This window comes from Dromiciops gliroides, chromosome 5 (genome assembly GCF_019393635.1).
Source record: "Dromiciops gliroides isolate mDroGli1 chromosome 5, mDroGli1.pri, whole genome shotgun sequence".
NCBI classification, from domain to species: domain Eukaryota; kingdom Metazoa; phylum Chordata; class Mammalia; order Microbiotheria; family Microbiotheriidae; genus Dromiciops; species Dromiciops gliroides.
This window is the reverse complement of record NC_057865.1, coordinates 103872126-103887408: the sequence shown is the minus strand read 5'-3', so window position 1 is coordinate 103887408 and position 15283 is coordinate 103872126. Positions and strand designations below refer to the sequence as shown.

Genomic DNA, 15283 nt, shown 5'->3' with positions numbered 1-15283 from the left:
GATTTTCTGAAATCATCCTGTCATTTCTTATAGCACAATAATGTTTTATCACAATCATATACCACAACTTGTTCAGCCATTCCCCAATTGATGGGCATCCCCTCAATTTTCAATTAGATTCCCCCCCCCCCCCCGCCTTTTTTTAATCTCTGGGATATAGACCTAGTAGTGGTATTGCTGGATCAAAGGGTATGTATGTGCAACTTTTTTAATTTATAGGAAAAAGAGAAGGGAGAGAGAGGAAGGAGGGAGAAGGAAAGGGAAGGAAGACAGAGGGAGAAAAGAGAGGGGGTAAAGAAGGAGAGAGGGAGAAAAATGGGGGAGGAAGAGAAGGGGTAAGAGGGAGAGAAAAGGGAAGAGGAGAGAGGGAAGGGAAAAGGTTAGAGAGGGAGGCGGAGACAGGCAGGAGTATGACGTTCTCGATCCGGCCGCTAGGGCAAAGGAGGGGAGGGTCGCGCCGCGGGAAATCCAAGGGCTGCGGGAGCGGTCTGTGCTCCCAGGCTCGGCGGGGCGCACCTGCAGCGCCGCGGAACCCGAGCGCAGGTGGCAGCGGTTTTCCGGGGCGTGGGGGAAGAGCTTAAGCGGGCACACCGGAAGGGCGGCCCGGGCCGGAGAGCGTGGAGCGAGGGGTGCGGAGCGAGGCCGGTAGAGGCGCTGCTGGGCGGCGGATCAGGCGGTGAGTGGGGCGTCCAGGGGCCCGGGCCGGGTTTGCAGCCGGGGAAGAGAGGACGGTCGGGGAGTTGCTGCGGTGCGGAGCGGGGGTCCCGGCCGGCCCGGCTCCTCGGTGGCCTCCTCCGCACGCGGCCTCCCCGGCCCTGTCAGGGGGAAGGCTGCTGCCCGGCGGGGGGCCGCGCAGACTGACCCGTTCTTCGCATCCAGGTCCTTAAACCCCCCGCAGTTAGACACAGGTGCAGGGAAGGCTGAAAAACAGGGAGGCTCCACTGACTGGAGCAGCCAGAGAAGCCCAGGCGTGTGCCCCTCTCCGGGCCACATGTCCTGGTGTTTTCCTAATGAAGTCGCAGCGCTCTGCGTCCCTGATCATCACTTCTTCTACACTGTTCAGGCCTTACGCGCCGAGACTGAGGCTTTACCTTGTGCCCCGCGCCACGCCTGGCCCCCTGGCTCCTCAGCTGTAGCGAATGAATGAATGACATCACCCTACATTTGGGCAGTACTTTCCAGTTTTAAAGCACAGTCCCACCCCGTCTGGGAGGTGGTAGGCAGGATAGGTATTGTTCCCCCCTTACAAAGAAGGAAACTGAGGCTGGGGGCATGTAGCTAATTAGAGCTAGAAACCCCATCTTCCTCAGTCTGGTGATCTATCCGTTATTACACCATACAGTAACTCCTAGAACTGGAAGTCTGTATCTGTATCGGGGTTTCTGTTCTGCCAATGATTTGATGCCTGATCTTGAATGATTCACTCAACTCCCTTGGGTCTGCTTCCTCGTGTTATACAGGGATGATATCTGCCCAGTTTTCCTCTAGTGTTTAGGAGGATATAAGGAGGTGGTGGGTATGAAAGGTCTTTGAAAGGTATGAAGGGGTTTGCAAAGTAAGAAATTATTTGACCAACGATTTAAAGTGGAGGAATTCTGGGGTTAGGATGTAAGAATTCGATCAAGATTTGTTTGTCTAATATGCAATATATGAGGCAGATTTTTCAAAGCAATGAAAGTTAGCTGATAATCACACAGCTTCTGTGCCTGTGTTGTTTCTACTGTTAATACATCTAACTGAAAGGGTATTCCTAATCATTCAAGAACAGGTTTTTTTAGTTGATATTCTGTTGATTCACAGCATTCACGATATTGGTCTTGGTTTAGGATGGAAAGATCCTTGTGCCAAGTAATTCTCTCTCTAGGTAGTTCAGCTGCTGAATTCAGGGCAAGATGCTGGATTTAACCTGAGGGAATCTCAGTGAGTTTGAGGGACCTCAGGAACCATGTAGTGCAGGCCCTATACAAAAGGATTCCCATTCAATCATACCTGACGAGTGGTCATCTGACTTTTCCTGAAGACCCCTAAAGAAGGGGAACCCTGGGGGCAGCTAGGTAGTGCAGTGGAGAAAGCGCTGGTCCTAGATTCAGGAGGACCTGAGTTCAAATTCGGCCTCAGATACTTGACACTTGCTAGCTGTGTGACCCTGGGCAAGTCACTTAACCCTCAACTGCCCTACAAAAACAAACAAACAAAAAGAAAGAAGGGGAACCCTCTTGGAAGCACACCATCCTAGTTTTGGGTGATACCGATGGTCCTAATTTCAAGCTTAAATTGACCTCTTTGCCGCTTTTACCCATTCATTGTTCCTGGTTCTGTCAAACAGAACAAGTCCAATCCCTCTTCCACATGAAAGTCCTTTCAGATACTTGAAGACAGCTATCGGGCTCACCTGAATCTTATATTTTTCAGGCTTTACACCCCCCCCCCCCCAGTTCCTGGTATGCACTCAAGGTCTTTCATGATCTTAATTGCTATCTTCAGGACACTCTCCAGCTTATCAGTATCTTTTCCAGTTTATCAGTATCTTTCCTTCTTTCTTTCTTTTTAGTGAGGCAGTTGGGATTAAGTGACTTGCCCAGGGTCACACAGCTAGTAAGTGTCAAGTGTCTGAGGTAGGATTTGAACTCAGGTACTCCTGACTCCAGGGCTGGTGCTCTATCCACTGCGCCACCTAGCTGCCCCTATCAGTATCATTCTTTTTTTTTTTCTTCTTCCTTTTTTTTTTTTTTTTTTTTTTGGTGAGGCAATTGGGGTTAAGTGACTTGCCCAGGGTCACACAGCTAGTGAGTGTTAAGTGTCTGAGGTCAGATTTGAACTCGGGTAGTCCTGAATCCAGGGCCGGTGCTCTATCCACTGCGCCATCTAGCTGCCCCTATCAGTATCATTCTTAAACCATGCTACCCAGAACTTAAAAAGGTACTCCAGGTGAGGTCTGATTTGGGAAAGGTACAACAACACTTTCACCTCCCTTTTTCCTGGAGGCTGTAACTCGAAATGCAGCCCAATGTCACATTAGCTTTTTGGGCAGCCATATTACATGACTGACTTGTTGAGTTTGTTGTCTACTCCAAATCTAGATCCTTTTTCAGAATAAGTACTGTTTAACCATGTATTCCCCCATTTCATGATTTTTAAGTTGATCTCCTTGTCCTGAAGCATAAGACTTTTTACTTATACTTATTTAATGTCTTTTTTTTTTTAGTGAGGCAATTGGGGTTAAGTGACTTGCCCAGGGTCACACAGCTAGTAAATGTTAAGTGTCTGAGGCCAGATTTGAACTCAGGTACTCCTGACTCCAGGGCCAGTGCTTTATCCACTGCGCCACCTAGCTGCCCCGATGTCTTTTTACTAGATTCAACACTATGTTTTTGGATCCTGACCCAGTCATTTAATGTGTTAACTATTACTCTCACCTTTGTGTCATCTGTTATGCTCACAACATCTATGTTTTTATCCAAATAGTTGAAAAAAATTTAAACCGCACAGGGCCAAGCAAATGTCTTTAGTCTATTTGAGACCTCATATTTACATTGGACTGTTAGCAACCACTCTGAGTCTAGCCATTCAACCAGATATGGGTCTAATTGTTTTATTTTCTAATATACAGCTCTCCATCTTCTCCATAAGAATAGAATAAGATACTTTATCAAAAGCTTTCCTAAAATTCTGATAAACTACATCTATAATATTTCCTCATCTACTAATTTAGAAATCTTGTCCAAAAAGGAAGGCAAGATCTAGTCTTGAAGTCATACTGACTTTGTAGCCACTGCTTCTCTTTCTAGATGTTTACTAACCATCACTTTGGTTCATTTTAGAATTTTCTGAGGAATTGAAGTCAAACTAAGTAAGCTTGCAAATTATGTTCTCTTCCCTTTTTTGAAAATCAGAACATTTGCCCTTTTCTAGTTTTTTGATTTGTCTCCTGTTTTCCAGGATCTTTCAGATATTACTGACACTGCCCGTTCTTTTCTTATCCAAGGATGTGGTCCATCCAGGTCAAGTGACTGAAAGATCTGGGTGTCCTAATACTTCTTTCTGATAGAGAGGAAAATGCAGAAACACCTTGTTGTTTATGTGGCTCAGTCCTAGAACCTATCCCCAAAATAACTTTTTTTGAAATCTGACCAAATAATTAAGTACTCAGCTAGATCTGGCTCAGTAGAGACAGATGAATCCAGGGATACTTCCCTAGGCTAAAAAAAGGCAACTCTTTTTGACTTCAGTTATGAAATGTGTATCTTTGAGTACCATCTATTCTTGTTTCCTAACTTGCCATTTTCAGATCTCCCTTGCCTCAAACTACTACTCTTTATCAAAGAAATCAGTGTGAGAGAGGTTAAGATGGAGACTACATTTGCTATTTGCTAAGTAAGCCTTCCTTATTAAATAAATAGTATTGGACCAGTGGTAACAAAGGAAAGAGCTTCTTACCTTAGTCTGCATTCATGCTGTTTAGCTTACTTAGACTTCTCTATAGATCTTAGGTCATTCACATGTTTGAAGACTGTGGCATTGCAAGGCTCTAAAGCATCATTGGTATTAAAAAGATGTGAGTGACTGATATGGAAATGTTTTACTTAACTGCATGTGTATAAACTATATCTTATTGCTTACCCCTTAGGGAGGGGGGAAAGGGTGAGAGGGAGAGATAGAATCTGGAACTCAAAGCTTTAGATTTAAACTGTGGTTTATAAAAAAATTTTTTTAAATGAGTGTTTATACCAGGGAGCCAGTTGATGTTAAAAGTTTTCTAGGTGCATTTCAATATGTTCTATTAATTCTATACATTTCTGGGCTCCAGTTCATTATCCATATGAAGTACCTCTCCTAGATATACATATACTAATAAGCTGCCTCATTCAGTGACCTTGCCTTCCACCTAAATGCCATAGTCTAGACAAAAGGCATGTTTATTTTCCTTTAGTTTTTCCTTCATGGATTGATACTGCTAATACCTTTTGAATAATTATGAATTATATTGAGGAGATCTTAGCTTATACCACATGCAGCACTTTGTCATTTGAAATTGATACACCTGGAGAATTTTGTATCTGGGGAATCCTCCCCTTTGTCACTTCACAGGACATTCTCCACTATTCCTTTGGCAAGCATATGCTCCCTGATTTGTGCCTCACTGGACAGTGATTATCATTGGACATTGGACAGTTACCTCTATAGTTGCGTTTATTATGGAATTTTATAAAATCCTATGGATAGGAAATATCTCACTGGAGGAAAGCATTTAAAGCAGCATTTTGATCCTCCAAATCAAGTGTTTTTTTATAACCAGTAAATATAGTAGTGTCTTGTATTCCCTGCAGCTTTTGGTCAGTGAAGGGACTGGAAAGATGTAGTCTGCTGTAGAATTATTATTATTGTTGTTGTTGCTGTTGTTATTTTGCAAAAGGCTGTTTGTTCCCTTCTCATAATTTCATCAAGGATGCCCTGAAATGTATATAGACCAGTCTCATAAAAACTTCCATAAAGATGAGAAAGTAAGCATGTGGATTGTAGTTGTTAATGTCTTCTAGATCGTTTTTTGGGGGTATAAATGTTGTAATTGGTTTTTTTCATTCTTTTGGTGCCTTTCCCACCTTGAGGTATCTTATAAAATAATTGATAGGATCATAGATTTAGAGCTGGAAGGGACTTTGTGGGTCATTCATTCCAGCCCCCCCTCATTGTACATGTGAGGAAACTGATATCCAGAGAAGTTAATTGACTTACCAGAGTCACACAGGCAGTTAGTTGTAGAGCCAGGATTTGAAGCCAGTACCTCTGATTCCAAATCCAAGCCTGAAAAAATTGATTTTTCCAAGCATGGTCTTCCCCAGTCAGTCCACTGAGCTGTTTGTAACTCTCACTCCCTGAACCCCTTGTGTCTAGAAACTTCCACATAATTTTAATTTGGCCAGTCAGGAAGTGTTTACTAGGTGCCTGATCTGAGCTAGATACTGCTAGGTGCTAGGGTTGCAGCACTTCTTTGGTGACAGAAGCAGCGAGATGGCAGAGTAGGTCGAGCACTGGGCCTGTGGTCAAGAAAACCTAAGTTCAAATCTAGTCTCACACACTTACCACCTGGGTCACCTTGGACAAGTCACTTTACCTCTATAGGCTTCAGTTTTCTCATCTATGAAATGAAGCTTATAATAGCACCCGTCCCTCAGGGTTGTTGTACAGATCACTTTCGATCATTTTAGAACACTCGGTACAGTTCCTAGCACACAGTAGATGCTTTCAAATGTTTTTTCCCTTCCCTTCAAGGAGCTTACCTTCCAGATTAGAAACTTCCAGTTTCCTCATTAATTTGTTGCTCCTTGCTTATCACCTTAGTTGTGGGAAAACAATCTGACAGTCCCTGAGTGGGATTCCTTTGCTGCTTATAAATAGGTTACCCTGAAGCATGGTGTGAGGATACTTCAAGGAATTTGAAATCATCATGAACTTCTTTCTCTTGTCATTCCCTGGTCGTTTGTACCCAAGGTTCCCTGATGAAATCTTGGTTGTTTCCTGACCTTGCCTTTCCCAGTCTCACTCAGGAGGTGTCAGTCCTGGCTCTAAAGAGGGAGATCATTGTGTTGCCCTAGTTTGGACTCCTCTGTCCTGGCCCCAAGGGAGGGAGGATGTCACTGGGCTGCTTTGTCGGGAGCAGGGAGGCGGGAGGGAGGGCAATTTACCCTCATTCAGAGAATTGTTCAAGTCCCTTTTATTTGTTGACCATGCCTCTCCTTCCATCTTCCCTTTTGTGGGCCTGGATAAGCCATGTGCCTTTCTCTTAAAGGTGCTGAATGAAAGACCATGGTTAGCTTTTCTAATTCTTCTGGGAAGTCTCTTACCTCCTAGCAACAGGCCCCAAATGCTTTTATGATTCTGGTTCCTCTGTACAAAGTTCCCTTGGATTTACTTAGACTGCTTTGCCCCTTCTTTCTAGCTTCATCTTCTTAAGTTCCTTATGTAGCACAGAAAGGCCTGGGGTAGTAGGATTTCAATGTCCACTATCATTCATTACAAACTGAGATTTAGAGGAATGGAATTCACGATTGGGAAATGGCTCTAGAAGGGTTCCTTTTAATCACAAGGAACAGAGTAGATATTAAAGTAGCTTGTCTATTAAGATACATGAAAAAATTCAGGAGCCAGAAGAGAAGTTATTATAGAGACCATTTGGATGAGAATCGTGGAGGAAGGAACAAGTAATATTTTTTTGTGAGTATGCTCTGGACCATTTGGACAGAAGGAGGAGATAGTCTCAGAGTTTGGGAACTTTCACAAACCTATCACAGGAGCATAACAATATTGTAGGGCTGGGGAACTTTACATATCAGGAAATATCCTGATATGAGCACTCTGGCAAAAGCAGAATGCCTGATAAAATTCTGTACTCGGCTTACTGATAATTTCATTCTTCAGAAGGTAGAAAGAAATGCTTTAAATCCTTTAGTGAGGCATCCTGTCTAGATAGAGGAGTCTGATAATCTTGTAGCTCTTCTCTATCTATCCTGGTCATACCGTAGGTATGGTATTGAGTTTTGTTCTGGTCACCACATTTTAGCAAAGGACATTGAAATGGAGGGAGTATCCAGAGGTGATGGAATTATAGACCTTATGAAGATCATTTGGATGCACTAGAAATGCTTAGCTTGGTCTGCAAGTCAAATCAACAATCATTTCTAAAATGCTTACTTTATTTCAGTTACTGCGTCTAATGAAGATTGGAGGTGGTGAAGTGATTACTGCTTTCAAGTATTTGGGGGAGGGGGATCTTGTAGGGGAGGTATTAGACTTGTTTTTCCACAAAATATATACCCATCACTTCAGGACTGACCAGATCAGAACATAATATTATAGTGCTGTGAGAAATGATGAATACGATTAATAGAGAAGCATGGCGAGACTTAGATGAACTAAAAATAAATTTGCTTTTAAAAAAAAAAAAAAGAAAAGAAAAAGGTCACCTTATTTTTCTCAGCTCCAGAGAGCAAAACTTGGAGAAATGGGTGGAAGTTGCATGTACAACTCTAATAACTCTTGATGCCAGGAAAAGACTCCTAATAATTAGAGTTGTTCAGAGTAAAGTGTGTTAGTATCTTCCAAACTAAATGACTGCCAGTTACTGTTAAGACCAAGTCTTATGCTGAGGTTCTCTCATTATCTGAGGGGAGAGGAACAGAAAGGGAAGACCATTCTAGGCTTGCAGAACAATGACATGAGCAAAAACACAGAAAAAAGAGGGTAGGCTGGAAATGGGGGAAAGAGAATGATACAGTTTGGTTAGATTCTTGAGTACATGGAAGGGAAAAAGATAAAGTTAAAAAACATAGGGTGGACCTACATTGTAGAAGCCTCTTAATGCCACTGCTTTTATTTTATTTAGTAAGCAGTGGATTCCCACGCCAGGGTTTTTGTTAGCGCTCAGATCAATCTTTGAGAAAGATTAAATGTGAAAGGTTTGAGAAAGATTGCATTATGAAGATTAGGTTGAAGAACCAGTTAGGAGGACATTACAGTAATCTAAGAAAGGAGAGATGAGTGCCTAAAGCCAAGGACATTGCAGAAGTCAGAAATGAGATGATCAATACAAGAGAGATCATGGAAGAAGTTTTTATCAGACTTAATAGCTGATGGGCTATGGACATGCTCTTGAAAGAATCAAATTATTTGAGTGTGGGTAACTCTTAAGAATGGTGGTGCTTTAAACAGAAATAGAGAAGTGAGGGGAAGGGGCAGGTTGAGAGAAGATTAATTGATTTCTGAATATGTTGAGTGAGACATCTAGGTGGAGGTGTACATCAGGCAAAAAGAAAAGACTAAAAATAAGGAGAGAATTAAAAAGTGGAAAAATAAACCAGGTTAGAGGTAGGAGAAAGAATATCAAAATTATATAATTACCTTGGAGACCATATGCTAATGTCTGCTCTTCCCTTCCAGGTTCTGGTGGACTAGCTGGAGCCAAAGATGACTCAACTTGTCAAAACCTTTCGGAACCACTGGAAGAAAACTGCATTTGGTGCCTGCCTGCTGACCTGGGGAGGACATTGGCTATATGGGAAACACTGGTAATTATCTGATTTTCTTTTGAGAAAAAAAGTAAAAAGTGGCTGTAGGGGAAAGAATAATGAAACTAATTAAAACCTTGTGCACTTTCTGTTCTAAATTTGAGTGCTTTTTTAAAAAACTCTTTTTGTAACCAGAGGTTACAGGAAGCTAAGTAGAGTTGTCAATTAATAAGTCATTATCTGTAGGTTAAAGAACAGAAGATGGAGAAGGGCTGTCTTTCTGCATTCTAAGTGGGGAAAATTGTCAGTCAAAATAGCTTTCTGTGATTGGGGGGAATCTAGGCTTAAGGGCTTTTGTACTGCTTTCTAGGGTTCCCGCCCTTTTCCTAACCTGTTATGGCACCTGCTTTCCTGCTCACAATAAGTTTATAGCTCCTACCCCCCAGCCCCCATTTTTCTGCTCCTATAGGACCTTTCTTCACTCAGTCCCTCCCAGTCCATTAGCCTGACTAATGACAGTTGATTCCTTTGCAGCCTTGACTCCCTGGTCACTTAATGTACTTCACTGCTGCCCTTATTCTACCCCTCCTTGGTGTGTCCCTCCCTAGCCTTGTTTGCCCCCACATGCAGCTATTTCCTGCCTTCCTTTTGAGTGGTATGATGCTGATGGAGAAAGATGCAAATCTGTCCCACTCAAATTCTATAGCCCTTTGTGCTGCTCATCAGTCCTTTTTATTGGTTCCCTGGCACAGTCTGCTCAGTAGCTATTCCAGATTCTCTCTACTGTGCTCATTTTCCCTACAGAAAATCATAGAATCATGAGATCTTAGTGCTGGTCCAGCTTGTCCTTGAACAGGAATCATCTCTGTGCCTTTTGTGACAAGAGGTCTTCAGTGTTGTAGACTTCACTGTCTCTTGAGGCAATGGAACAGATTATTAATGACAGTTTTCTTTTACATTTAGTCCAAGTCTACATCTTTACACTTCCTGCTGTAAAGTTGCTGTCTGTAATTCTAGCTAGATTGTCTAAAAATCTAATGAGTGGTTGCCAATAAATTAGAAACTTTAGCAAGAGTTTAGACTTTTTTTTTTTTTGCGGGGCAATGAGGGTTAAGTGACTTGCCCAGGGTCACACAGCTAGTTAAGTGTAAAGTGTCTGAAGCCGGATTTGAACTCCGGTACTCCTGAATCCAGGGCCGGTGCTTTATCCACTGCGCCACCTAGCTGCCCCCAAGAGTTTAGATTTTTAAGCATTTATTAAGGAGCATAAGAATTTGGTGAGAAGAGAGAAAGAGGCCAAGATGCCTTCATCTATCTATCTATCTATCTAAGGGAGCCAGCATCTTTGCTCCATGCCTCACGAGGTGCCAGCCGGAAAAAAAAACAAACAAACCAGCCTCCCCCCTTCTTCATCTCACAAGCCTCCTGCAAAAAGGGAAACGGCCCATACATACATACACACACACACACACACACACACACACACACACACAAGCTAATTGGCCGGTAGCTTTGATTGACAGTACCCATGAGCACATGTCACTTACTGACACCAAGGAACTGACCTGCCAAGCCACATGGCTTATCCTCAGATGCCTTCTCCTCATGGCAGAGCTTTCCTACAGTATCTCTCCATCAAGGGGCATCACTCCAATTCTCACACTGCCCACTTGGCTAATTCTGCTTTCTGAAACCAAGAGAACAAGTCTATACCCCAGATATACTCTGAACACAGCAGATACAATGAGATTATTTTTTTTCCCTTCTCTGAACCTGAGACATCTTTTCATACCACCTAAGATCCCATTCACCTTTCTGGTTCCCATCTGGCACGGCTCATCTTTGAGTTTGCATTCCCATTAGAATACCTTTTTGTTTTTACTTTGCCCACTTTCAGGCCACACCTACCTTTCTTGTACTCTGGCAGTTTATTTTTATGAATTCAAAGAACTTTTTTTCTCCCATATTACACTTATCTTTTTAATTTAATCCCACTATTAACTTCATGCCAGCCTATTTGTGTGGTTTTATATCCCAGTTCTAGAATCTATTGTCTTTGCTATTATCCTTGGTTTAGTGTTGTAAAAATTATTTTAACTGGTGGGCCTAATCTGTGAATTCCTGGCTGGCTATCTGACTGTTTTTAATTTAGTATGGGCCCTTTATAAATTCCCCTACTGCTCTCTCAAATTGATAAGCAAAAGCCTTTCTTTTAAATAAACAAAGCAGGGTTTATTTATATGAATAAACTTAAAGATAAGAATAACAAGAGAAGTAGGATAACAAAAGGAAAATACAACCTGACTGCTTTTTAAACTTTCTCTCCTGCTGCCTCAAATCTCTTGCCACCTGCCTCCTTCAGGGGTAACAGATTTCCTTGACACACTCATGTTTAATTATTTTAATCATGTTATATTCTTTAAGACCTTATTTGGGGGTTTCTTGGCAAAAATACTGGAGTGGTTTGCCATTTCCTTCTCCAGCTCATTTTATAGATGAGATAACTGAGGTAAACAGGGTTAAGTGACTTGCTCAGGGTCACACAGCTAGGAAGCGACTAAGGCCAGATTTGAACTCGGGAAGAGGAGTGTTTCTGACTCCAGGCCCAGCATTCCATCCACTGTGCCACCTAGCTGCCTCATATACAAGAATAGAATAGTGTTTAAGAGAACTGGATTTCTAAAATAAACTCATTCCAGGGCAGCTGAATATCTCGACTAAGTTCAAAGACAAAGAATCATGACTTAAACAGTTATGAAACAAAATAAATTCATTGTAAATAGGATTAATTTTTTTTTTTTTTGGTGAGGCAATTGGGGTTAAGTGACTTTCCTAGGGTCACACAGCTAGTAAGTATCAAGTGTCTGAGGCCGGATTTGAACTCGGGTCCTCCTGAATTTAGGGCCAGTGCTCTATCCACTGCGCCACCTAGCTGCCCCAATAGGATTAATTTTAAAAGCCGCAGAATCAATCTGATTACTTCATCTGCCTTTGCCTTCCTCTTTTATATACATGCATTCTTTTAAAGTATGATTAGGTTGTTGGGCTCTGTTTAACATCACTTTTCTTATAAAAGTTATTTCTTTCTCATTAAAATCAATTGTGACTACAACTAAAATTTAATTTGAGAGTTTGCTATCATTAAAAAATACTTGGGGAAAAAAAAGGTTTCATTGATGCTTTTTTTTTTTTTAGTGTTATTATTGGGGCAGCTAGGTGGCACAATGGATAGAGCAGCAGCCCTAGATTCAGGAAGACCCGAGTTCAAATCTAGCCTCAGACACTTGACACTTACTAGCTGTGTGACCCTGGGCAAGTCATCTAACCCTCATAGCCCTGCAAAAAAAAACCCCAACATTATCATTACTTCTCAGTGACATTTTTCCACCATTGTTCACACCACTATCACAAGACTTGGTTTCTAACAAAAGAACACAGCAAACCAACACATTCCTGCCATTCTTATTGAACTAAGTTCCCATATACCATCTTGGTGCATAGGACACTACATAGCTTATTTCTGTACTCAGTAAAAAGGATGTTGGATTTGTTGACAAAAGACCTTGGTTCAGATTCCAAACCAGCCATTTAACTTCTCTAGGACTTAATTTCATCATTTGTAAATTGAAGGGATCAGTCAACCAATAAGCATTTATTAAAAAGCTGTTAAGTGTGAGGAATTCTGCTAAGGACCAGCAGTACAAAGGTAAAATACAGTCCCTGTTTCCAAGGAGCTCATGGTCAAATGGAGGAGACTAGATTGGAATTAGTCAATGTTGGGAAGGCACTAGCATTAAGGGGGATCAGGAAAGGCTTCTTGTAGAGGGTGGAATTGTAGCTGGGACTTGAAGAAAGTCAGGAGGTAGAGATGAGGAGAAAGTATTCCAGGCATGAGGGACTGCTAGTGACGATGCATGGAGTTCGAAGATGGCTTGTCTTTTTTGAGCAACAGCAAGGAGGCTGTGTCACTACATGGCAGAAGATGTAGGGGTAAAGTAAGGTATAAGAAGACTAGAAAAGTAGAAGAAGGCCAAGTTGTAAATAGCTTGTACGTCAAACAGATAATCTTATATTTGATCCTGAATGTCATAGGAAGCCACTGGAGTTCATTGAGTAGGGCCCAGAGGAGGTAACACGATCAGATCGGCACTTTAGGAAGATTAACAGCTGAATGGAAGGTGGAGTGGAGGGGTGAGAGACTTGAGAAAGGAAGACCAACCAGCAGGCTATTACAATAGTACACACATGAGGGGCAGCTAGGTGGCACAGTGGATAGAGCACCGGCCCTGGATTCAGGAGGACCTGAGTTCAAATCCGGCCTCAGACACTTGACACTTACTAGCTGTGTGACCCTGGGCAAGTCACTTAACCCCAATTGCCTCAGTAGAAACAAACAAAAAACCAACAACAATTATTAAACATTTGGAAACTTTTTTAGTAATCCTTTATTTAATCTAAATGTAGGAGGATCCACAAGACTTATTAGAAAGTTCTATTCTAGCTTAACTATTAGTATTATCTAATAAAATTCCTTCTGACTTGGTATAACCTTCTGAGACTTCAGGACAGATTAGTGTTAAAATCCCTTTCAATTTCCCACCAATGATAGTGGCTTTTTTCTTTACTTTTCAGCCTGTTTTCTTACTTATTCTAAGTTCTGTGCTATGGGGAATGCCACGAAGGTACATGGGACTTGTTCTGTGCCTTCTAGGAGCTTAGAATATTTTAGGAGAAAGGAAGTACTATTTATAGCAATAACTTAAATACAGGGCTTTTTATCTCAAGTGTCTTACAATAAGTGCTAGGAATAAGTGTTGTTAAGAAAAAATGAGTACTTCCAGGTAGGGAGATAGCATTTCTGATTAGGATGATCAGAGAAGGCTTCATGGAATTGAGCCTCGAAAAATGACTGGGATTTCAGTGACAGGAAAAGGAGAGGAGGGAGGGAGTTCATTCCAGCTAGAGGGAATAGTATAACTGAATGCACGAAACAGATTCCAGGGTCTTTCTCCTTTGACCAAAACCGAGCGTTTGTGTTGGGGAGTATTGGGAAAGAGCTCTTTTTAAATTTTGTGTTTGTTATACAGCCTTTTTTTTTTTTCTGTAGATTTGTGAATTATTTCAATTGGTATTTTATTTTCTGTGTTCAAAAGTTCTGGGCAATTCTTCTCTATTATTTCCTGCGTTATGGTGTTAAAGTTTTTGTCATGTCATGGTCTTCTGGGAGAACTATGATCCTTAAGTTGTCTTTAAATATCCTGTCTTTGAGATCTGTATGTTTTGAGGGTTTTTTGCATAGTGAGCGTGTTTTCTTTTGATGTTATTATATTTTGCTTTTCTTCTAGGTTCTTTCACTTCTGTATTCATTCCCATCTGTTCTCTCTTGTTTCTTTGGTGAAATTTGCTATAGCAGATTCCAGTTTTTCTATTCTGCTCGTTTTGTTTTTTTTTAATAAGCATTTTTATTTAAAGGTTTGTTCCAAATTTTATCCCTCCTTTCCTCCCTCCCTTCCCCCCTCCCTAAGGCAGTAAGCAACCAGATATAGGTTATACATGTACAATTATGTAAAACATTACCATATTAGTAATTTTGTACAAGAAAACTCAAATGAGGTTACAAATGGCAAACCCACAAATCTGCCTAACAGAAATGACGGCTTTGACAAGTGGTCAAATGTATTCTAGCACAAGCTTTTTTAATTCGTACCATTTGAAAATGAATAAAGTTAGAGAAATTTGTTAAAATATTAGTTGGTGAAAGCAGTAGGCCACTGAAAGCCTTCAATACATGGCTCCACCTGAGTTGTTGGGACCAGTGGTTGGCCAAAGGAAAGATGGCATAGCACAGTTTAACCAAAAGATGTATGACTTTATAACTCTTCTTCTATACTAATAGTTTTGTTTCTTATTATTTTCCTTTCCATTACTAGTAACAAAAATGCCTTTGAAATAGTCATCTATTTTTATGTGGCATAAAATGTGGCGTGCCATTTGAAGTGACAGTAACTTAATCTAGTTAATTTTTTCTTTCGTGTCAGTCATGTCGTTAGTTTTCTATGAGTATTTTGTGTGATATTTTAATAAAAATGAGATCCAAATTCATTTCATATTTGCCGTGTTAAAATATTGGATCTTCCCTTTCATTAGCAAGCTGTTTATTGGAGAATATACTTATGAAAGACATACAGAAGGCATGCTAATAATCCTATGTGACTGATCTGACTGAATTGGGCCTTGGCAAATAGGAGAGTTTTTGGAATGGTAGCAGGATTTCTCTGAAG

At 41.2% G+C, this 15283-nt stretch overlaps 1 protein-coding gene across 1 annotated transcript in view; it reads left to right on the top strand.

Moving 5' to 3' along the window:
* Positions 1 to 412: 412 nt before the first annotated feature.
* The window catches only part of AGK (acylglycerol kinase), a 92600-nt gene continuing 77729 nt past the window's right edge, over positions 413 to 15283 (top strand). The window contains exons 1-2 of the mRNA XM_043965806.1: positions 413 to 676; positions 8935 to 9062. Coding sequence (XP_043821741.1) covers positions 8962 to 9062 — 101 coding nt within the window. The 5' untranslated portion in view covers positions 413 to 676; positions 8935 to 8961. The remainder of the gene's footprint in view (positions 677 to 8934; positions 9063 to 15283) is intronic.